The 24,955-nt window shown below is 37.0% G+C and overlaps 1 protein-coding gene across 1 annotated transcript in view; it reads right to left on the bottom strand.

Annotated features, from left to right (window-relative positions):
- Positions 1 to 24,955, bottom strand: part of ZDHHC17 (zinc finger DHHC-type containing 17) — a 50,264-nt gene that overhangs the window by 3,400 nt on the left and 21,909 nt on the right. Inside the window, exons 8-16 of the mRNA XM_015819683.1 lie at positions 15,404 to 15,529; positions 15,003 to 15,145; positions 12,950 to 13,050; positions 11,766 to 11,890; positions 10,696 to 10,758; positions 7,526 to 7,619; positions 4,646 to 4,729; positions 2,134 to 2,291; positions 836 to 930 (exon numbers count right to left, since the gene is read on the bottom strand). Coding sequence (XP_015675169.1) covers positions 836 to 930; positions 2,134 to 2,291; positions 4,646 to 4,729; positions 7,526 to 7,619; positions 10,696 to 10,758; positions 11,766 to 11,890; positions 12,950 to 13,050; positions 15,003 to 15,145; positions 15,404 to 15,529 — 989 coding nt within the window. The remainder of the gene's footprint in view (positions 1 to 835; positions 931 to 2,133; positions 2,292 to 4,645; positions 4,730 to 7,525; positions 7,620 to 10,695; positions 10,759 to 11,765; positions 11,891 to 12,949; positions 13,051 to 15,002; positions 15,146 to 15,403; positions 15,530 to 24,955) is intronic.

The following is a 24,955-nucleotide window of genomic DNA, read 5'->3' as shown; positions in this document are numbered from 1 at the left end:
GAACACTTGAAAAGTTAAGTAGATTCATAAGTGATGATTAATGTATATTACACATAATATTTCTGGGATCTGCCATCAGACTATTCATTCTTTATGGAATTAGGTTACTGTTAGTTTGACCGTATTGTAGGTAATATTTGAATTTCAAAGAGTTGGGGAGAGATAAATGAGATAACAGAAGGTACAGTGAACTGAAACTAGACAAAGTTTGAAGAATTCAAGGGAATATTAAACAAATAGGACTGATTGTCATGGGTCATAAAGAAGTAATTTAAAACTGTTGTATGTCATATAAAAGCAGTCTAGTGTTATATGCTGGACCAGTACACATGAGGTGCTTTCTTTCATTCACAAATGAAGCATTCCTCTGTATGTACACTATGCTACAAAGCAGCTGGCCTGCTTCAAGAATGGGCATATCCAGAAGACACTTCTGCTATGATAGTGAATGAAGTTTCTCAATGAATTATTCCTACTGTTCTATTACAACCCTGGCTGGACCCAAAATTTATTATTAAGATTACAATTTGAGCAGATTTATTTTTAAAAACTTGAAATTAAGCCACAGGGTACTTGTCAATTTGATTGGAAAAGTAGCTAGTAAAAATACTTTATCTATGAGCTATTTTTTCTTCCATGGTAAAATTCCATACCATCACCACATAAACCTGCTGAAATACTGATTTGTTATATTTGATGAAAAGTTAAAAAGGATAATTAAAAAGCCACACAAACTGACCAATTCATGGTCAGTCATATCTAACCTGTTTCATCTTGAGTATCATATAAACATTTAAATAAACATGCATTTAAACACATTTACTTATATACTTACTTAAATGGACTTTCAATAGATGTTGTTGTAACTTTAAAGTGCTTATATCGTCTGGCATTCATTCTTTCATTTGTAGTAATCCCTAAACAAGAAATCTAGAAAACAATAATAGCCAACTAATATTTAGAAGCACTGAAATTATAGAAATATCAAGCGACCAAAAGCAGAATCAATATTCATTTAAAGATACAGTTACAAAAGATAATGAAAATGTGCTATCTTTTCCAATTGTATGTTAAAAGAATATGTTTTTCACACATAAAATATATTTTCAGTATATTACAGGTACCCTAATAGCTATTCTAAACCAAGTTAAACACCAAGCCAATATCTGAGTCAATACTTTCCTTTGTAAAAGAGTTAACTAATAGGACAGTACAATATTTTGCATTTGATTAGGCAAAAGAGTTTCAAAACCTGGAGTTAGTGTGAACTCAATGCACTGTACCGGTGACTTGTGAAACAACCATGTCTCCTTTCAGGAACAGACTGTCTTTTACAGGCAGTTACCACACTCACACATTCCCCAAAATATTGAACTCTAATACAACTCAAAACATTGCACAGTCTTAATAATTGTGGGGTTGTGATAACTTTTATTTAGCATTAAATTATTCACTTTTCATTTAAAAAGTTTTCAACTAGCTGTATTTTGCTTTTTTACTAGATGTAAGTGGAAGTTAACAAGAAGGCATATACATTTTATGAATAAATTAAAATAGTACTTAAAACTAAATTGTACAAACAAAAACCCCAGGATTTTTTTTTTTAAACATTCAGCTGAACTTTCAAGGATCAGCAATATTAACAAACACACACACACATACATACAAAAGAAAAAAAATGAAATCAACTATTAAAATCAACTACTCTGTCAGGGCTTGACAAAATTAATGTTTCAGTTCATATTCTCAGAAAATTTAGGAGCAAAATTTTACTGACAGTATTGTATTATCTTTCACAAATAGAACAACTACACCCAGTATGTACTTCTTTAGGATAGTTTATAATAAAAGATCCATGAGAACAGATTTGAAATCATAATTTGCCCCTCATCATTTGATCTACCAAACTGACCACATCCTACAGAAATAGTGTCAAATTTGTGCCATCCAAACTTCAGAAATCAACTCATTTAAAATATGTAATTTATATTGAACAGAAGAATAGATAGGAAAGAATGTTTATCTGTCTGTCTATCATTTCCTCATGCATGAACTTATTTTCTATGGTTAAGATACATTCCATATATTCAACAGAAGATTCCTCTATGTACCTAGTAAGTTGTTTTTTCTTACCTGATACATTTGACACATTAGTAGTACAGCAACCCACATGAAGTGAAACACACTGTTCAAAAACATCCAAAACATCCATGGTGAACAAGTGGCAATTTGTGTAATATACGTCCAAAAACCATCTGTTGTATAACTTGTGTGACAGTGGATTCCCCAGTCTGAAATAAATATATATTATATATATATCACAATTTTACAAAATAGCTCCATACTATTTTCCTTACAGCATTTAAATGGATTTTTTTGTTCCAATAGTAAACTGTATGAAAATAGTTTCAAAATGAAAGTATTTTAATGGTAAAAATCAGATAAACAGATTAATCAATATGAAGAAAAATTTACAAAATTGATGCACAGAGCAGATACATTTTAAAAAGTTAGGCAATTAGAAATATGTAAAACACTTCTGGTTCCGGTTCGCAGCGACTCCAGTCGTGTGAAGAGACTCGTCTCTCCACCGGCTGTTTTTCTTTGCCGGTAGACCCTGTAGTGGGTTGAAAGTCACCCTGGAGGGGTGACCACCGATGAGGAGGTTTGCTGGTGACTGTGGGAGGGCGGCAGCTTCTTCCGCGGCTCCAGCTAACTCCTTAGGGCCGACGGAGCTAAGATCGTCCTACAAGATGGCCGATTATCTAGCTGCACCAGCTGAAAGTCACAGGAACATCTAAGCGTGAAAGACCCACCGCGAATGATCCGGGTGAGACCCTTCTTTCTCCTCTCTTCGCCCTATTTTTCTCTTTGCCTGTAAAAGCCTTTTTGGAATAATTTCCCTGCCTCGAGAGAGTGGTGTTTGTTTGCGTGGGAAGAAATGCATTGAATAAAAAGACAGAATAATTTTAATGACTATACCTTACTTGTATCTACTTTGGGGTACAGAAAAAACTTTTTTTATAGAGCTTTATTTTCATTTTACACTTGAAGAATATTTCTTTTCCCACCTTTTATCTTTAAAAAAGAGAGAGAGAGAAAGAAAAAAAATGCTGTTTGGGAAAGATTTTGTAACCCACTGAGGACATCTTGTTGTGAAAATTTAATATTGCAATTGCCTGTTTTTGTCTGGAGATGAGGTTGGCTTGGCCTTCAAACTATTACAAAAGGGAAAAGATAAAGATATTGATGCAGTGGTTAGAAATCGTGGGGGTGGACATTGCTTAACTTTCAGTAAATATAGCCCCCACTAAAAGATAAAAAGGACTGTCTTCAATTATTATTGAAATGGAGAAACCTTACTTACAACTAAATTATAAACTTATACTGGAAAAAATTTATGAAGCCACTGAGCAAGTATGCGCTAAAATAAAAGGGATTACTACAGAAATAAGAGCCAGAAACCTTAACCCAAACCTTCAAACTGATTCCCAGACTTCAACTGGCTATTCTATAAACCAAAATATACCAGAAGAGGAACTAACTGAGATTAAAGAAGAATTTATATTACCTTATAAGCATTCCACTCACATCCTTGAGAATCAAAAGAACCAAAAATTGAGATTTGAACTTTTAAAGCAACGAGGGTCTAACGACAAAGGAGCCAGGCGCCTAAAACAGAGGATGGGACGTCTTCTACTGACCCAAATTACATCACAAGCAATAAAGGGAGATCTATCTGCTGAAATAGAGGCTTTGTTATGAAAACCTGCTTGGCACAAAAAGAAAGCCAGAATAAGACTAAAAAGAGAAACTTAAAATTATATGTAATGGATTAAAAAGGCCTTGTAGAAATATGGATTGACTTAAGGTTTAAGATTTAGAATTAGAAGTGTGAGAAAAACTTGTGATCACTAGAATATATACGTTAAACAGAGTAAGAACGTACCTTTTGGAATAATATATTTGTATGAAAAATATTTTGTAATGGAATGAGAATAAGAAAATGGAAGAGGTTTTAGAGATTTGGATTGATTTAACAATTAATTGAGCATGTTAAGTTAGTAAGATGATGCTTTGTGTAATAATATGTGTGTTTTTAGACATGATACCTATCTGGATGAGATTTGAATTTTTCCTAATGGACTGAAATGATTTAGTGTTTTGTATTATTTTGCTTTGCTATAGATTGACTGATGGACTGTATATGTATAGGGTAGAGTAATATTCTATTTTAATCAGGATAATTATTTTGTAGTGGAAGAAGAAATAATAGAGATTTCTGATAAAATTAATGATTCATGAGATTAAGAATACATTTGGAAGGGGTACCCGAAGTGATAATATGCTTATTTAAGATTAAATTGGACTATGGTAATTGTAAATTAATAAAGTTTGAAAACAGGATTAGGATCTATAGAATCTAATGTAGAAATGGATCATTTTAAATATATTATACTATTTGAGGGAAATAGAGAGGGAATATTTAATGTATCTACTTGAGTTATTCATATATGATTTTGTTCTTGGATGTTTGACTACCCTATCACCATGGTGTGTCTCGAGCATTTTGTTGTAAAAGTTAAAAAACCAATAAAATTTGTTCTAGAAAAAAAAAGAAATATGTGAAACAAACTAAACTTACAAGAGATACAGCCATAAATCATCCAGCAAATCATGAAGAGTAAAAAGAATAAATATCCCATGAAATAACGATGATTGCCTGCTCCTGAGGAATAAACAAAGTATTACAATAAAACATTCATTTTTGCACTATATTAACAGTACAACAAAGATAATGGGCATGCCTAATTTTTCTGCTACAATATTTAAAATAATTGTGTTTCAGTTGGAAAGTTCACCTCATCAGGTGCACTTTGCAAATAAATCACAAGCCTCTCAAGGATCCAATGAACATGGATGTACTAAAATTAATTAAAAGTACTAACGAGCATAAACATGAAATATAAAAACAGATGTTTTGCTCAATGACTTATAATTATCTCCTGAAATGACAACATAATACAAAAATGAGTACTGGAAATTATTTGAATGCATATTTTTGGGTTGTGTTCTACATTTTGACCTATCTATGAGAATAATCCATCACAAGAACTTCACTCAAGATGTTTCAGCTGCTGAAAAAGAATATAAACCCTGCATATTTTTCAGCCTTCTATAGCCTCAGGATTTTCTTCTGGAAAATTGAACAGATGAATTTTTCTTAACTGTGAGAGACAGATGCTGATTCCTAAGTTTATATTTTTACCAGTATTTTATAAATCATACTGTTTTACAAATTGTATTTTTCTTGCCCCAAATCTAACCCTACTCTAATTATTTAGCAGGTAATTACTGGATTCTATTGTTTCTCTCAAACATTTCACCTCAAGTTTTCACCAAATTCATATTTCAATTTCATATTAGACGAAAACTGGAGGTTAACTATTTCTAAGTTTACAAAATTGACTCTTCTAAGATTTAACAATCAGCTTCTACCTACTACATGGCTATGTTTATTACTGGCTCAAATTTACCCCTCTAATATTTTGCAACATTAATCCAGCACATCATCATAAATGCTGTCTAGAAAAGGAGAAATCCAATGTGTAGAATTATGTATTATTTCTATAACATCCCTGAACATAGAACAGCAAGAATTGTGTCATATAATTATTCCTGAAGTACAGGTAGTTCTTGACTTACAACCACAATTTAGCCCAATATTTCTGTTGCGAAGCAAGACAGTTGTTAAGTAAATTTTGCCCCATTTTTCAACCTTTTTTTGACACAATTGTTAAGTGAATCACTGCAGCTGTTAAGTTAATAACACGGTTGTAAAGTGAATCTGGCTTTCCAATAGACTCTGCTTGTCAGAAGATTGCAAAAGGTAACCATGTGAACCCAGGACACTGCAACTGTCATAAATATGAACCAGTTGTAAAACATCTGAATTTCGATGGCGTAACCACGAGGATATTGCAACAGTTATAAGTGTGAAAAATGGTCATAAATCTCTTTTTTCAGTGCAATGTAACTTCAAATGGTTGCTGAACAAATGGTTGTAAGTTGAGGACTATCTATAGTCTTATCCAACTGTCCTGTATTACATGACTACTTTTTTTAAAGTAATGAGTGTATTATGAACAAAAATGCTTGCCCAACTTTATTGGGTAATCTGAAGATGATAAAATTGTTTTCCCAGACTCTCATAAACGGAAATAATTTAAGAAGTGGAATGATTTACCTGCATAAATGATTTTCTACAACAGCTAAAAATTATATCTTTGGAATAGTATATAAAATGTCTGTGGCACATTATTCCCACTATTGTTTTCTTATATATTTTCTATATGATTCCAATAATGGAAATAGCTGCAAAATAGTATGCACATCCATTTTCTTGCTTACCCACATTAAGTCTGACAAAGCCTTCATGGTAGATATATGCAAAATGTTCCATTTCAACGATAAATGTTCTGGAGAACACAGATCAGGCTGTTTTAGGGAGGTGTAGCAGTCTTCTTGACGTGAATACTTCTAGGGTGGACTTGCTATTTATCTGTGAACATCAGTAGCAGGTCCAATAGTTACACTCGTAAAAAAAAAAGAAGCAGGTATGGGACTTGGTTATCCTTCTGGCTTCTTCTGAGACAGAAAATGGGACCTTTCTCCAATTTTGGCTGGTAACCACTTATGATCTTATCTTGACCAAAATGCCTTGCTGATAGTTACTTATGGCCTGATCACTAATCCAATAGACTGTTTTAATATGTTATATATGGGGCTTCCTTTGAAGATAACCTGGAAGCTGCAATTGGTAGAAAATACAGCAGGAAAATTGCTGATCACACTATCCTCAGTTAGCATAGAGAAATACTGGATTGGTTGCCAATAGACTTCACAGCCTATTTGAAAGTGCTAACCATTATCTTTCAAACCATCAACATCTTGCCTGTCCAGTTCAGACATCAAGAAGGGGTCTGCTTAAAGTCCCTCCTTCTAATAGATTTCCTGAGATGCAGATCAGGCAATAGATCTTCTTAATGATGGCCCCAGTTTATAGAATTTTTTAACTGCCAAAAGTACAGGTGGTCACAAAGACATTCTTTTGTTAAACTGGTAGATAACACTGAGTTTTTAGCTTGTTGGTCTTATTGAATATCATTATTTCAATTTTTTTTCATTATATTATGAACTGTTATATGCCACCCAGAGTTAGTATAGATTGGGACAGCTTAAAAACATTGTTAAATAAATAAACATATCTTCCGGAAAGAAAGCAGTCTTGAAAATTATTGGATAATACCTGATACAGCCAGATTAGCAGGACCTGGAGTTGAAATGGAACATTCTGGAGCTACACATACCAAATGCACAGGCAAAAGATTGGCTGTGCTCACTAATTTCTCTAGAATAAAAATGCATTGCTGGATATATAAAAACTAAAGTACAATGTTCTGTTTAAAATAAAAGCATATTTGATAAATAAATACACTGGACAGTATCTCTAAAAAATACTTACCTACACAGTTACCCACCCATGGACAGTGATGATCAAACTTGGCTATACATCGATTGCATACACCACAATGCTTGGACCTCACTGGCTTCCGTATCTATTTGACAGATTTTAATATGCATACTATATAACAAAAGCTTACAAATATATATGAAGTTTTAAATATGCAGGGTTATCAAGAATTGTAGATTTGATCTTTAGATTTTAAGCCTATTTCACTATGTAGCTATGAGTGAGACAAAGAGAGAAAGAGAATGGGAATATTAATTTAAATCAGAGCTTCCTTTTTATTTAAATTCCGCGCTTTAAAAGAATATAGATAATTTGAAACTGATATCTGGATAAGAAATAGACAAACATAAACTGGACTTTTATCCCCTCCTCCCTAGTTCTTTCTTTAAGCTGTCAACAACAGAAGCCTGATGTTGTGACCTAAAAAGCTAAGACTTTAGTAATGAAAAGATTTTTTTTACTAATTAATAATGAAGTCTTAAGGAACTTTATTGTTATCTAAAGATCAACTGTTTACCCATGAATAATAAATGTTAAGTTACAAGAGAAAAGAATCAAATAGATAGTTTCAATATTATGCATGAACATATTTAATTGAAACAAACGTTATATCATACATACTAATGAAGTAAAATATTAGTATAGGAAGTACAAAATTAAGCTTTAATTTCTTAAACTAAAAATTATATAAAGTGTCTCAAAACTATCAAGATTAATATTCTGCCACCTGTAGTGCCATACTCATTTTTAAGTTCATAAATAGAAGTTGTTTTTTGCAGAAATCGTAGAGTTTCTGCAATAGTCCTACAAACTTATTCACTCAAAAAGCACCCAAATCTAAAACATGATTGTGCTTTTCCTGCTTTAATTCAAGGTTCAGGTTAATCTTAAACTCACATGCTGCATAACGAAACTCCATACAAAAGCATAGTGCATATGATTTACTGAACTATAATAAAGCTGCAAAATTCATCTGTAATTGCTGATAGAAAGATACTTGTAGTTCATGGCTGATAGTTCACATTTAGACTATGCATACTGAATATTTAGGAGAGAAAACAAGATGCAGAAAGGAAACATCTACATATCAATGAACCCCTGTAATAGTATGAAAGTTCCCTTGATCTAAAGGAAAAATGAAAGAAGCAGGCTTAAGAGAGAAAATGTTTCTGATAACCATCATCTGGAACCCAGTATGAAATACGTTATACATAATTGTAAAAGTACTGTAATTAGATTGACAATATGGAAGTAGAATGAGGGCAATATTTAACTGGTGGAATAAAAATGATAAATTAGCCAAAAATAACATAGGAAAGTCTAGTAACAATAACTGAATTGAATAGAATATTTATTACAACTTATATGGTATTCCATTTCCAGGGATACTGAGTAGTTTGTAGCAAAACCATAAGATTAAAAACAAAAATACAATTATGACTACTGAGTCCAATGTGCCACCATTCAGAGTAGCCCCCAAATGCATTTCATAAGAGCCATGTTTTGCTTTTCCTTTGGCTGATCAACAAACAGATGATTCTGATACCTGAGGATGAGCTATTCAAACAATAGGAACTATCAATAAAACTTAAATCTGGAATCCCTAAAATGGCATCTCTCAGTGGTAGAATCCCCAACAAGCCTTCTCTCCTAAATCTTATTGGGCAGTTCAATTCAACTTGGAGAAGGTAGTTTCAGAAATACCAAGGTTCTGTGCCAGGTAGTGACAAAGTGCATCTTGAAATGTATCCAGAAGCTAGCTGGTAGCCAGTGTAGCTCCAATTGTAGTATTATTGCATGGGCAAATCTTGGTGCACCTATAATTATTTACCTGCTGCACGTTACCTCATATAACGGGCATCCCATGTACCACACATTGCACATGCAATAAATTGATGGAAAGGGCATGAGTGACTGTGAGAAAATCTTCCTGATCCAGGAAAGGCCACAAATTGAGCATGAAATTAAATGGTACAAAGATCCTCATGGCCACAGCCCCCATCTGTTGTTAAAATGAGAACCGTGATTGACTGTTATCAAACATCCAACAATAATAGCCAACCATTTGCTCCTGATGGGACAGTTTCTGTGAAAGAGCTGCTTTGTGATTGGAGTCCTTCTGGACTTATGGCTCCTGCAAAATAGCAATGGAAGCTGCAGCCTGAGAGACTAACCAACTGTGAGTGGGGTGCTCTTGTAACAGTGTCTCATTCCCAGATTATTGCTTGACTGAGTTACTACAATGCATTCAATGGGGCTACTTTTGAACTAGTGCATTTATCAGCTGGGGAAACTTGCTATGTGAGAATTACATGTATCCTTAGGCCAGGCATGTCAAACTGCTGGCCCGCGGGCCGGATGTGTCATGCCGAAAATGCGCCCACCCCATTGCTGGCAATGGGGAAAAAGTCCTGATACATCGCGTGACGTCACAATTTTGACATGCCTACTTTAGGCTGTTGCACTGGCTGCACAAGCCTTCAGACCTTATTCAAAGTGCTAGTTAGTATTTATAAAGCCCTATATGGAATGGCACTAGAATATCTGAGATCACTTTACCAAGCATAATTTTGCCATTCTAACCTGGCAATCCAAAAGAGATCTGTTAAAAATCAACTCCTTTTAAAAATATTGTTTATGTTATTTTTCCCTCCTAGTCCTAGTTCTAATTCTAGTGACTGCGAAAGGTATTCAAAACTAAATAAATAAATGTAACCCTAACCCTGTAGTTTCATATGGATTTCTCTACAGAGATTTTTATTTTGAAAAGTCTTGAACTTCTGGTAGAGCCAACTGTCAGAATTTATTTATCTAATTTAATATGGGTTCATAACAAAATGTTAAATATATTTTAATTGAAATTTCTAACAAGAGTCACCTGAACTAGTTTTCAGATGTTGCAGCTTCATCAGTATGAAGACTCCAGTGAGGAACCTTGATATCCTACTTTAAGTTTCATATCAACAAGAATACTGATACTGGTCTTTATGGTTTTCATATGTCTGAATTCTGAATGAACAAAGAAATGACTTATATTCTATGTGAATATATCCTCTTGCAATCCTAAAGTATATATTTATTTTTAAAACATTCAACATTAAAATATATAGTTTAAATACAAGTAACTCGTATCTGTATGTATTAGGGAAAAAGTATACTACCAAGCAGGTACTGCAGAATATACTGAGATCCAAGCTTCCTGTCTCTGCAAGTTCCACTATTGTCTGTAGAAAAATAAAACAAAGAACATATTAAATCTTTTAAGAACTGATTTTATATATACTATGTACATTTTTTATAAACAGTCATATTAGCATATAGACCATCTGACTATCAGATAAGTAAATCAAATTGTGCAATTTCACTGCTTCTGCTGCTTCGATGCCAAGCAATTAAAGCATGTTAACACTGACTCTAATCAGCTTTGTTTGTTGCTAGATTGGGCCCAATTAAAAGGATTGTTATCATTCAGTTCTATATGTGTTGTATCTGTTACTAGAAAGACTGTCTGCACTTCTATGAGCCTCTTAAACATTTAGATCTCAGTTAATACAATACTGTTAAGGTTCATAAGCTCACAATTTTTTTAGTGATGGTCTCATGATCAACATTACTATTGTTTTAAACTCTAAAAAATGATTATTTACCATTCATTTTAACATATTGGGTGGACTTTAAACTGTAAATTTAACCATTTTAATTATTTTACTACTTACTGCTAGTTTTGATATTAGTATTGAATATTATTAAACTTGTGTGTTCTAACCAACAACTCTGGACATTTCACATTTAACCAACATTAAAAGGAATAGAATAATATAACAATATACAAGAACAAGGAAATAAAAGTTGACAAACTGGACAGAAGCAAAAACAAACCTGTACCGCCTACAGGGGCCCTACAATCACTGCTATTAATCATGGCAATGCATTATAAATGCATATAATGCATATAAAAATATTCAAGAACACAAATATTCAAGTAAAATATATTTAATAGCAGAAACTTTGCAGAAAAATAACTTCTAATCTAAATAACAATTCTGCCAACATTATAGATGGTAAGTTGATTCAGTGACCTTTGCTAATAATTCTGAAAAGTCATCAACCTTGTGATATGAGGCTGAAATTATACTATATTCAGTCAAGAAAGAAAACTTCAATCAAGAAAGGAACTATTCAATTAAGAAACTACATTTCATTATTTATTAACAAATGCAAATTTTGTTACCTTTTTCTTTTGTTCTTCTGTGGCTTTAATTATTCCTGGATCTGATTTCCAGGATTTCCCAAAATTATAGAAAAGTGCAACACTATTAGCAAGAAATGGAAGGTGGATGAAGAGAAAATTGAGATGTACAATCATTAAGGAATGGAAATATATGTTCAAATTACCGTAATATTTCTTTTATTTAAAAAAATCAGTGTCCTTCAAAGCAAAGTTTTCTTAATTAATTTAATTTACTTCTACTGGAGATACCAAAGAGTGTTCCTGATACATAAAACTGTCTCATAACCGAGCCTGAATACTGACTGGAAAAGGTCTAGACCAGTGGTCCCCAACCTTTTGGACTCCATGGACCAGCAGCAGTGGCGGCAGCAGCAGGGGGATGGTTTTGCATGCACAACGTAGCTCCCACACATTTGCAATGAAGCCTCACACACTTGCCCACTTGCATAGCCCAGTTCCCAATGGGCTATGGACTGGTACCAGTCCACGGCTGGGGATCAAAAACTCCTGGTCTAGATAATCTGGACCCTCTGAAGCTGCCAAACAACCACCTTTTTCTATCACATTCCCTAAGAAGGGAAGATGGGAACCTGGACAAAAATTGTCCAGGCGATTGGGATCAAGTGGTTTTTAAAAAGATTTACTAGTGGATGATCATCTGCTGGACTGCCTACACTCTCTTCCTGGTTCTGTCCTAATCTTCTTTCCTCCACCTGGGCCACTTCCGCAACCATGCTCTCCATCAGGCAAGGCAGGCAATCATCCCTTCTTAATCACACATTGTAGCTTGCTTGAAATACAAGGGCTTTAGCCTCTGTAAAATTCCGGTGTAAAATTGGGTTGCCAAAGCTCTACTATTTTCAGCTCTTAAGTTTACCCAATAATCTCTACCAAATGGGATAATCAGTGTAAAAGGGAAAAAGCCTGTGGAATCTAGGAAAAGGTAGATACTAAAAGGAGAGATCCAAGAATTTCACAAACCACTTTGGACAAATTTCATTTTACCATTTTGCCAGGTAAACTTCATTTAGTGTTGTGCCTGGAATAATTTAAATCAATGATTTTATAGTTTTTTAAACCATTCTTACTTCTGTTATATATTATCAAGGAAAATCTGCACTATTCCCTTCTACACATTTAAATAGTCTTTCTGGCACAATTGCTGAGATCAAGAGAAAGGATATCATTCCAAAACCAGAAAAACCACGTCACATACATCCAAAATTTTGTTGCTAGGTAGATTCCAAGAGGCAGAGCACTATGCATGGAGTGATCAAAGAAAGATCTGTAGGACAGAGAAACAATATCACATAATTGATTAGTATACATGCTACATATCCTTGCTTACGAAAACAGCTGAATCTGTTTAAAAGGTCATGTAGGCTAAAATAAAAATCATTTCACTGGAAAAACTATATAATATCATTTGATAAATGCTTGCCAGGTTCACAAATGACTGATTCAGAAATTGCATCTGTTCAGCCTGCAATCCTCACATGATATATCAATTAAGGCAATTTCAAAACTGGAATCTACCATGACATGCTGGGAATTAACAATGTTATGATTAATTTGTCCAGCAAATACATCAACACCAGCAACCATCTGGGTGAATTTTTAAACATTTGTCCAGTGAAGCTTACAAATATGTCAATTTGCACACACACAAAAATTCCATGCATTTGCTCTTTCTAAAACAAACAATGAAAAAGTAAGAGAAAGAAGAATACTGAGAAGAGAGAACTAGACAAGAAAATAATTCTTCAGATATTACAAAAAAAGGTTCCCACTGAAAAAGCAGGGATGAATCCCATCCCACCCACCCCAAAATTGGGCTGAAATCTTTAAATAGTTATATACTTTCAAGAAGAGTAAGCACAGTTTGAAAGGAAAGGAGCTTATGCTCATTTGTTCTCCAATGGGTTTTAATCTTTTTGTAAGGCTGAACAAGGATATACTGCTTGTCCTGAATGTACCGAAAATTTACAACATGTCAAGAAAAAAAGAAAAATCTTTGCACTTGCCACTGCTTCTGCATTTTCATCTACAAATCCCAGCTCTATTTTTGCCATTCTCCAAATATAATAGCACACACATATACAATACATCTCACATATTATTTCAAAGATTACTGAGGGAAAGACTACACTTCCTTTAACTTAAACTCATCTGCATACAGGTAGCATTAAATTTTTCCTTGCTAATGATAAGCAGAGCTCTACGTACAGTTGTGGACCTGCGCCTTTTTCGCCGAGCCCTGAAGGCCCATCTATTCCGTGCGGCCGGCCTGGCGTAGTTTGATGATGTTTTAGTGGGGATTTTGTATGGGGTATTTTAGAGTAGGCCTCTAATTTAATTTGATTTTAGAACAGAAACTTGCGTATATTTATCGTGGTTTTTATTATCGCCTGTTCACTGCCCTGAGTCCCGTAAGGGAGATAGGGCGGTATATAAATTCAATAAATAAATAAATAAATAAAATTGTTTTCTTTTTGAAAGTCAGAAAGTGAACATTATTTTAAATCCCTACTCAGCCAAACTCAAAACAACACCTTTAAGTAAAAGCTACCTCAAAGAAGTAAGTTGCAATAATTGAATCTTTTACTCTTATACAAAAAGAGCTCAATGTTTGAAATATTAAATATTAATCTAACATGGGTTATATTTCTTATATTGGCAATAAACTGAATGCCATTAAGATTATATGGATATAAGTAATCTTGTTTTTGTGACCTCTTAAAATTTTGAGATAAATTTTATCTTAAAATTTCCTTTCAAAGGAAATAGCATTTAAAATAAAACATTACACTATGAAAACAAGTAAAAAATATTTTCCACTGCTACAAGGAAAGTATTTTAATTCATTAATAAAGACATTATGGCTAACAGACAATGAAATCAAAATTCTGAAAGGGGAACCACTTTTGATTATTTTCTTCACTATCATACTGCAAGATGAAATAATGATTGATATACTGATTGAACTGGTAAAGCTCCTATTGAAAGTTATATTATGAATGCCACTTACTGTAGGATCTAACATGAGCAAATATGAAGGTCAGAATATAAGAACATACAAGCACATTTCCTTACATAAGACATCTAATATTTTCCATCTTAATACTGATGTATAAAGAAAAATGAAACTAAATAAAACTAATTCTTTTCAAAAGAAGCACCTTAATGTATCTGATAGTATATTACATAATAAGCAAAACAACTTTTGGGGGTACCTACTTGGAAAGAAACTGAACCATAGCCCAAACACCACCATACATTAGTCCTTTGATTAGCCAAGAATCAATATCAAGATCTGCTATAAATCCAACCAGCCAAATAACTAGGAATGGTGTTCCTAGCATCACCTTCTGACGAAATTCCTACAAAAAATAGTAAGTATTAATTATTCTATTTTTTAAATGAAAGTATAATTTTTACTCAAACATTTCATAGTAACTTTAAATAAAAAGGATCAAAGAAGAGCCAGTCACTTCACCCCAGTAGGAAAAGTCATTTTTTAGAAAGTCAATTTAAAAGATGCAAAAGTACAAGATTTCAAGTACCTCTTGACATCATTTCAAGAAATTACATGTCAACAAAACCCAAAGTTTATATCAGTTTTTAAATATTGTTCTCACCTTATCACCCCTCAGCTTCCTGAGAAAAGATGGATTGTCATAACCTTTTGCTTGCCTTGCCTCTTGTAGATGATTTATCATCCAAACATTTTTTCTTTGCTTTGCTAAATCAAGTGGTGATTCTCCCTATTAAAATATAAAAGATTTTAAATGATTTTAGATTAAAAGTGGAAAATATGTAACAATTTAACATATTATTTAAAAGTTTTAGATATATTAAATCAGTTCATTACATTATGTAGTTCACTAGTCTGGAACACGAGGCTCTCTTTCACATATTAACAAGCAGCAGAGGCAAAGAAAAAGTCAATTTCATTAGCTAACAGGATTTAGCTAACAGATATGTTTTGTGTATTATCAATATCTCATGTAGATGTTCACTTTATAGATTAGATTGACTGCAAATCAACTGGAGATTAAAGTATATTTTAAGCATCATTATAAATGATGTAATAGAATTCTACCATCAATTTGCTCCCACCAAATGTTCAGATTTTTAACTAAATATATGTGCTAGTGCTTATATGTGCTTTTGCACACCTAGATTCTGTCAGCAGGTTCTATTGGATACAGATCACATATTCAAGAATTCTCATTTTGTAAAGATTAATCCAACAACTGAGCAATTTGAGTTTTTTATTATTTACAGATAGTTCTTGACTTACAACTCTAATTGAGCTTAGAATTAAGGTTGTAATTTGTTGAAGTTGTAAATCAAGCCATCACATGACTGGGCCTGATTTTTTGACATTTTTTGCTGCAGTCATTAAGCAAATGCAGTGGTTAAATAAATGCCGCAAATGGTAAGCAAATCAATTTTGCCAAAAATTAGAAGTAAATACTTGAAACCTGAAAAAACACCTACAAATTCCGGCCATCTCACCATAGAACAGCAAACTGCTGTGAAGATGAGCCAACTGTCAAGCACCCAAAATACAATCACATGACTACAGAGGATGGGGGCTGCAGCCATCGTAACATGTTATAAGGCGCTTTTGGAGGATCTGTTTAAGCTTCGAATAGTCATTATATGACCAGTTGTAAATTAAAGACTACCTGCTAATATTAGCATGAAATTTAAGCTGTAAGAAATATTTTAGTTTTCAAAATCATTACTATAACAGAAATAAGAAATAAAATTAATGAATAATTTTCATTCTTCCTTTGAGATACACTGCATTAATAATGTGTCCTGATCACTTTAATCTGCAAGTGTCATAAATTTTGCACAAGGTAACAAAATGTTATCAGATTGTGGCAATTTCTTTATATAATTCATCAGGAAATACAGAAATCCTTCCAATGCCTAGAAAATTAAAATAAACCTGCAATATAATTTTTTCTCAGAGACTTGGGACAAAACAGTAGACCTCATTTACACCTAAAGGAAGAAACGTTCTTATGGAACAGAGGAGGCAAAGGACAACCAACTGAAGGTACCTTCAGCTCCAGTTTTGCACTCCTCCTCTCTTCTACTGAAGATAACTCCCCTCCTAAACAAATATTCATGGAGGCTTGAAAAATGGTTGAATCCTCCATCGTTTGGCCCCCGCCTAAAAAAAAATGAAACAGTACCAGAAACTGAAAATTTACCCCGAAAAGGCATAAATCCTTTGAAACAAAGTACAAATTGCAAGGATTACACATATGTATTCCAGCATCAACAGAAACTAGATATACTGAGAAGTAGATAGTTAATTTCTATTGGCAGGATTTGAACACAAAAACCCTGTGTAGTAGGTATCAAAATCTTAGCCAACAAACCATTATGAGAGACGTAACAGAAATAAAAATCAGCTCATAGTATTTTATGGTTCTTAGGAGTTTCATTCCATTTCCACTATGCATTTAAAAAGTACCTCCCCAAACAGCTTAAGATCCAGAGATATTGGGAGTTTACCCCTCCCTTGAAACATCACATGCTTCAAGGAAATCATTGCTTATATAATCTGGATATGCCAGATTGGACAAAGCCAAACTAAGAGAACCTCCATCTCTCTCTGGTTCATCTTTCCATTGTGGTTCTACCTAAATACAAATTCAGACCATGCAAATATAATAATACTTTAATAGCTTAATTGCTTTTGTCCCTGAAGACAAAGTAGAACACTGCAACAACTTAGCCCCAAAGTGTGTTAACTGGAGGATGAAATTTTCTACAAATGTTGATGATTCCTAACTAGCCTACTAGAAAGGACAGACAATAGAAAGGACAGTTCAATCTCCTGCTACTTTATTTTAGTTAGAGAAAATGTTAAGAGAAAAGAAGCAGAAATAAATAATCTATGAACATCTAGAGCAGCAGGAAATATTAGTACTCTTTTTAATGTACTGAAATACAACAGTCTGAATTGCAGTTTTTCTTTTCTACCTCGTTTTTAATATCAGAACCATGTATTTGAGAGCATGCGAACAGAGCCAGTTAAGAAGGAAAAAGGAAGCATAAATAATGCAAGTCCCAATTATCCAACAGAACTCTTAATCTGAATCACAAATGCATTATAGAAGGATAAAAATAATTGTTCCCTTTCTCACCTATCCAGTTAAAAAGTAGCTATATTTATTTATTTGTATCCTGCCTTTATTATTTTTACAAATAACTTAAGGTGCTGAATATATTCAACACACCTTTCTCCTCCTATTTTTCCTACAACAACCACCCTATGTGAACTTTGTGAACTCTAAAGCTTCCTCCTTCTGTTATGTGTTCAAGATGGACAGTGATTAATATTTATATTAAGGGTGTAGGTTTATATATATATGTTGTATATAGTATGTTTAAATGTGTGTTATGTATGTGTACACTTTGAGAGCAAGCAACTAAATTTCATTTTTAATGTGTGCCATTGTGCCCACAATAAAAAATGTCAATAAAGGTTATCTATCTATCTATCATCTATCTATCATCTATCTATCTATCATCTATCTATCTATCTATCTATCTATCTATCTATCTATCTATCTATCTATCTATCTATCTATCTATCTATCTATCTATCTATCTATCTATCTATCTATCTATCTATCTATCTATCTATCTATCTATGCATGCAGTGGGCTGGCTGAGTGTGTGTGACTGGCCCAAGGTCATCCAGTTGGCTTTCATGACTAAGGCAGCACTTGAACTCTTTCTAGTCTGGTGCCTTAAATACTAGACCAAACTGTCTCTTAATATAGTTGGAGTAAATAAAAATCAATTATGAGGGAAAAGCAAAGATTTTATATATTATGAACATTCTGACCAGAAACTAAGATACAATACTATGTGTTTTTTTGGTGGAAAAACTGTGCCATACAAAGACATAGACGCAAGATCTGATTTAAGTTTAATGTAAAATAGATAGTAATTTAGAAATTGAATCTGAACTCTCCCAAAGCACTGTCTCTCTGAATTGGCTATCTATATGCAAACATATGAAATGAATGGACTCAAGACTTTGTAATACAAAGTTATAACTCAAGTGTCTTATTTTTATGCCATGATGTTCAGATCTCAGGAAAATACATTAATAAGTAATAGGGATATTGGGTTGTGTAAAACATTATCAATTATAATAGAATTATCAATTATTCAGAACTGAGAAATTGAGAAAATGAAAGAAAGATGAGTGGTAACCATAATAAGACAATAACAACTACCTTATGCTCACACAGAGGCAGCACCTCTGCCATAACATGAATGATTTTGGTCCTTGTTTTCCTTTCACTTTGTACAGTATAAGACAAATAACTTTTGTCCTATGGCTCTTTCTCTAGAAATGGAAACCTGTAGCTTTACCCAAAAAAGGCACAGCATCACAAAGCAAACATACAGTTTTAAAAGAAATACTATTTAGCAGTGACATCCACATCTTGACCAATCAGAGCCCCTTCTCCATTAATTGGAATAATCTGGATATAAGACTTTCATAATGATTGAGACTGGCAAGACAGGAGCCAATGGTTCCCAGAAAGATACAATAATGTATCTCAACAACTTAAGGTTACCAAGAGACCAAGTAAATATCTGTTAAATTGAAATGGTGGGAGGAGGGTTTATAATTTGGAAGACAGATATAGATCTATAAGCTCTCTGTGCTGCAGTAGACAATTATTTTTGAGACCTCGTTCTTCACTGATATCTACAATGAAGATACAAGTCTAATGTCTGATACAAGTATCTAATGTCTGAGACATTAGACAAGAGTTGATATACTGTAATATACTGTTGAGCCCAGTTGTTTAATTGTTCTCAGTGCCATGAGCGAAAAGTTGTTACCCTATGAACTGAGGATTAACATGATGGTTACAGTTACCCACTATCAGGCAAGTTACCAATGCTTTGTTTCAATATTGGTGGTCCACAAGTTATGATGGCAATTGGGATTGGGATTGCCGTCAATAAACTATGTCATTGTGAAGTGTGATGTCACATGACCACATCACTTAGCAATGGCAATCCTGGACGCCATTTTAACCCCAGGACCTGCATGGTTTTTAAGTGGGAAGCAATGGGGAGTTCCAAGCAAAGAGTACATGACGAATGCCATGGGCTGGCACTACAGAACATGGGTGGGCAGCAAGGGCCCCATATGCTCCAGGAGGGATCCTTGGGGGGAGGGAAGCAGCAGAAGTGACTTATTACAATGACTTGCAACCTTCCTTGCTAGCAATCATGTGACACAACTCACTCCAATGTCATAATTGCGAACTGTAAACCTAGATCGCAATCAATGACCAATGATTGTAATCAATGACCACAATGTGATGGCCAGAACTTCAAGGACCAGTCATAAGTCCATTTTTATCAGCAGCAGCAGCAACAGCAACAACAACAATAATAAAGTTGGAAGGGACCTTGGAGGTCATCTAGTCCAACTGCCTGCTCAGGCAGGAAACCCTATACCATTTCGGACAAATGGCTGTCCAGTCTCTTCTTAAAAACTTCCAGTGTTGGAGCATTCACCGCTTCTGGAGGCAGGTTGTTCCACTGGTTAATTGTTCTAACTGTCAGGAAGTTTCTCCTTAGTTCTAGGTTGCTTCTCTCTTTGGTTAGTTTCCATCCGTTGCGTCTTGTCCTGCCTTCAGGTGCTTTGGAAAATAGCTTGACTCCCTCTTCTTTGTGGCAGCCCCTGAGATATTGGAACACTGCTATCATGTCCCCCCTCGTCCTTCTCTTTGTTAAACTAGACCAGGGGTCGGCAACCTGAAACACTGAAAGAGCCACTTGGACTCGTTTCCCTCACAAAAGAAAAAACTGGGAGCCGCAAAATGTGTGTGTGCGCGCGCGGAACAGGGCACTTGATTGCGCGGAACAGGGCACTTGATTGAAGAGGCTGGATCAGCTTCATTTTCTTCCCTTTGAGGCCGGAACCCCCAACGCCCCTCCCCACCTTGATCCAGAAAGATTTGCGCCTTTCCCGAACCCCGAATCGGTCCCTTCCAGCGAGTTGCCAAGCCTCCCCTCCCTCCTCCTTTCTGGCAGCTACTGTGTTTAAATTTGCTTTTTCTTGGGTGGCTACAGAGCTTCCTTCGTTTTCTTTCCTTCCTAATCCTCTTCTCCCCCCCTCCCCCGCCTTCCCTACAATGCCCTTGCGCTGCGGTGTATCCTTCTCTCCCATACATGTTAAATTTTTAAAGTATGGGCAGCTCTGCCGTCCTGGCTTCTCCTCCCCTCGGAAAAGACTGCTCTCCCTCCACCCCGCGCTCTCCCTCTCTGGGATTTTCTTCTTTCCGCCTTTTGGCACGAAGGTTCTGAGGGAGCGGAGGAGGCCGACGGGGAGAAGGAGCTGGTGCGGCAAATCTTCCGAGGCGGCAGTAGACGGCCGCTCGGGCTCACCTATCTCAACCTGCTACGAGAGGCCGGAGTTCTGCCTCTGGAGGAACGCAAAGGGACGCGGCTGCCCGTTTGCCGCCCCAGCCGGGACTGCCCGTTTGCCGCCCCAGCCGGGACGTGGCCAGCTCGTTTGCCGCCCCAGCCGGGACGTGGCCAGCTCGTTTGCCGCCCCAGCCGGGACGTGGCCAGCTCAGCTTCCCAGGGAGCGATGCCCCAGGGAGCGATGCCCCAGCCGGGACGTGGCCAGCCCGTTTGCCGCCCTAGCCGGGACGTGGCCAGCTCAGCTTCCCAGGGAGCGATGCCCCCGCCGGCCCAGCCATGGAAGCCGCCCGGCCCGGCCAGACACATGGCCAGCTCGGCTTCCCAGGGAGCGATGCCCCCGCCGGCCACCGCCCCAGCCATGACTGCCGCCCGGCCTGGCCTGGGGAGACACATGGCCGGCTCGACTTCCCAGGGAACGATGCCCCCACTGTCCGCCACCCCAGCCGGGACTTCTGCCCGGCCTGGAGTGGGGAGACCTGTAGCCGGCTCGGCTTCCCAGGGAGTGATGCCCCCGCCGGCCGCCAGCCCAACCATGACTGCCGCCCGGCCCGGCCTCGAGAGACACGTGGCCAGCTCGGCTTCCCAGGGAGCGATGCCCCCGTCGGCCGCCGGCCCAGCCAGGACTGCTGCCCGGCCAGGTGAGACATGTGGCCGGCTCAGCTGCCCAGGGAACGGCCCGGGGACGGCCCAGGAAGCGATGCCCCAGCCGAGACTGCCGCCTGGTACAAGTAATCCGGGGGCGCGCCACCTGCCCCGCGGCCGCTTTGCGGCAGTGGTCCACGGACTCAGCCCCCTCCCTCCCCCCGCCACTGACCCTCTGTCTCCGGCTCTGCTGCTGCTCGGCCAACGGTCGTGCCGGCTGGGCATTGGAGGGGCTGCTCTCCCTTGGGGCCGTGGTTTGTGGGAGGGCTGGCCCGCTCAGTGGAGGCTCAGGCAGGCCGCTCCCAGCGGGGATCTTGGGGCTTCCCCGCATGGCTCCCCAGCTACGTGCGCCTCAGACAGGGCCAGCCCAGGAAAGTGTGACTTCGGCTGTCTGCAGCCTAGTGAGGAGCCATATTGCCATGGCTGGTCTTTCGTCCGCTGGTTTGGAGGGCTGCCCTGGATCAAGCGGAAGAGTTACCGCCCTCCTGTGATCCAAGGGGGATCCCCTCCTTGCTGGTTGCCCCTACAGGGTGACTTTTGACCCTTTCCAGGGTCCCCCAGTGAATCGAAACTGAATGCGGAAGACAGAGCTTGCCTTCCAGACGTCCATATTGGCTGCCTCGGCAAACCGGAAGTCCTCACACTACTCTGATTATCAAAAAGCTCTAGGAGGAAAGTGAAAAAAAATGGAAATAAATATAACAAGACTAAATGAATGACAACAGATAGAATAACCAGTCTTAGAATTAGCAATGACAATATCAGTGGTGGATGGTTTTTTCTTTTAAGATCAACTTTCAGCAGTAAAGGAACAAGCACTTAAAAATACACTGCAAATTAGCACTTGATGAAGCAGCCATGTACGCCTTGGAAAAGATAGTCATGATGTTGTTCTACCTACAAAGATCAGAATCATGCAAGCTGTGAAATTCCTTGTAACACTCAATGGAAGTGAAAGTTGGACTTTGAAGAAGCAGGATACAAAGCGTATTGATGCTTTTGAACTCTGGTGCTGAGAAAGACTCCTGAGAATACTGGAGATAGCCAAGAAAACAAACAAATGTATCAGCAAACAAATCAATGCAGAGTTCTCACTGAAGGTACAAATGACCAGGCTCAAATTATCCTACTTCAGACAAATTATGTGAAAACCTAGCTTTCTAGAGAAGGCTTTAGTGCTGGGAAAGGTGGAAGGAAAGAGAACAGATCACCAGCAGCAAGGTGGATGGACTCAGTAGTTGATGAAACAGATCATAATGAAGAAAATCTATCAATGTGATCATTAAAGTCAAAAATACTTTGATAGCACATAATCAATCAATTAAAAAGCATGACAGAAAAAGTCTATTCCTATTTCCAATTTACAAGAAAAACTTTGCTTTCCTAGACAAAGAACATAGTTATCAACCATCTTGTAACTCTACTAAAGGATCAAACAGTCAGTGGCTTGCTCTAGTATCTGAACCAAGTGATGATGTATCAGAATCAGAGAAGTCTATATAAATTGACCAGGATGATGAATCTACTGCTCATGTAATACACAACAATGTACCTACTGCAGCACTCCTGAGCATAGCAGTACTTTCCCACTTACTGTCCTCATGTAGGATTTCTAATTGATCTTTTGACCAGAGCTTCAATGTAGGTAATTTCAATTCTGTAACAAAAAAAACCTGGAAAGGTACAATTATACTAATTTTATAGAGGACTCAAAGCTGCCCTTTATATCCATTTCCCTCTCAATATTAGATAAACTGTTCTAAACCATTTTCCCCTTTAAAAAAACAAAACATTAAACTCATATCTCTCATTAAGTTGGATAAGAAAAAAGGTACACTTTTAAAAAAGTTAACTTAATATAAAAAAAGAACTCATATATTTCAAATACTAGCAGGCCTTATCTTACTGCTATGTTTTTCTTTCAAATGAAGTTACCTGTCCATTTAAACAGAACATCTGCAATACTACAACCTACCTCCAATTCTAGAAGATTTATTCCCAGAAGACTAACAGATTAATCTCCCAAATAACCAGATAGGGATGATAGGAGATAGATAGGAGATCTAGAATATTCTGTTTCCTAAATTAAGAGTTTTGCATATTGCTATTGAATATTGGATCATTTTCAATTATCAACCTTCCACCTAACACTAATAAACACTCTCAGTGATACTGAGAGTCCTACTTGTTACATCAGAACTTCAGAAGGGCTTTAAAGTTGTCCATCATTTTGATTCTTTGGACTGGTGACAGAAGCACTTGGGCAGACAGATTCTTTTAACAGCATAAGACTGTTAAAAGTCATAAGACTGGCATGAAGATCTGAGGGTAATAAGATATATAATTAAAAAAATATTTATTTTATTCCATATTCTTTGGAAGTCCACTAAAGCAGGGGTGTCAAACTCAATTTCACTGAGGGCTGCATCAGCATTGCGGTTGCCCTCAGGAGGCCGGGTGGGTGTGGCCAGGGTGGGTGCGGCCTACTGGGTGGGCGTGGATGGAGTGGGTGTGGCTTACTGGGTGGGCATGGCCAGCTCTACATTGTTCGCGTCAAGGGTGCCTGTGGGGGCCTGGGCAGGAGTGGGACAGATCTGAGGGTCTCTGGCGAAGGGGGTTGGGACCGGGGCAAGCGCCAAGGCATGGTCCATTTCTTCATTCCTCACAAAGGGTGACATCTCCCCAGCATGCACCCTGTTCTGTCCCCCGTCCGACTCACACACCCCAACCAGTCAGCCGAGGGCTGAAAAACTGCTCAGCACAGTCAAATACAAATGAACACTTGGCAGCAACTTCGTGGCTGCCTGCCAAAGCCTTTACTGATAATACAAAACCAAAACATACGATAAGTCCAGGATAAATTGCCGGAGTGCTTGCAACAGGAGATTCAGCAAAATTGTCCGTCACAAGAGTTTCACACGACACACCCCTTGCTTATATAGCCAGTGGGGTGTGGTCCAGTGACTCAGCTGAAATCTCTGGCACGGCGTTTCAGCTGCTACGCACGCTTGTCCCTCCGACGCTGGCATGGATCCAGCCAAGACGTATCCTCT

Source organism: Protobothrops mucrosquamatus, unplaced genomic scaffold (assembly GCF_001527695.2).
Source record: "Protobothrops mucrosquamatus isolate PMUCROS unplaced genomic scaffold, P.Mucros_1.0 scaffold966, whole genome shotgun sequence".
Classification (NCBI taxonomy): Eukaryota; Metazoa; Chordata; class Lepidosauria; order Squamata; family Viperidae; genus Protobothrops; species Protobothrops mucrosquamatus.
The sequence above is the reverse complement of the archived record's forward strand: the minus strand, read 5'-3'. Positions and strand labels throughout refer to the sequence as shown.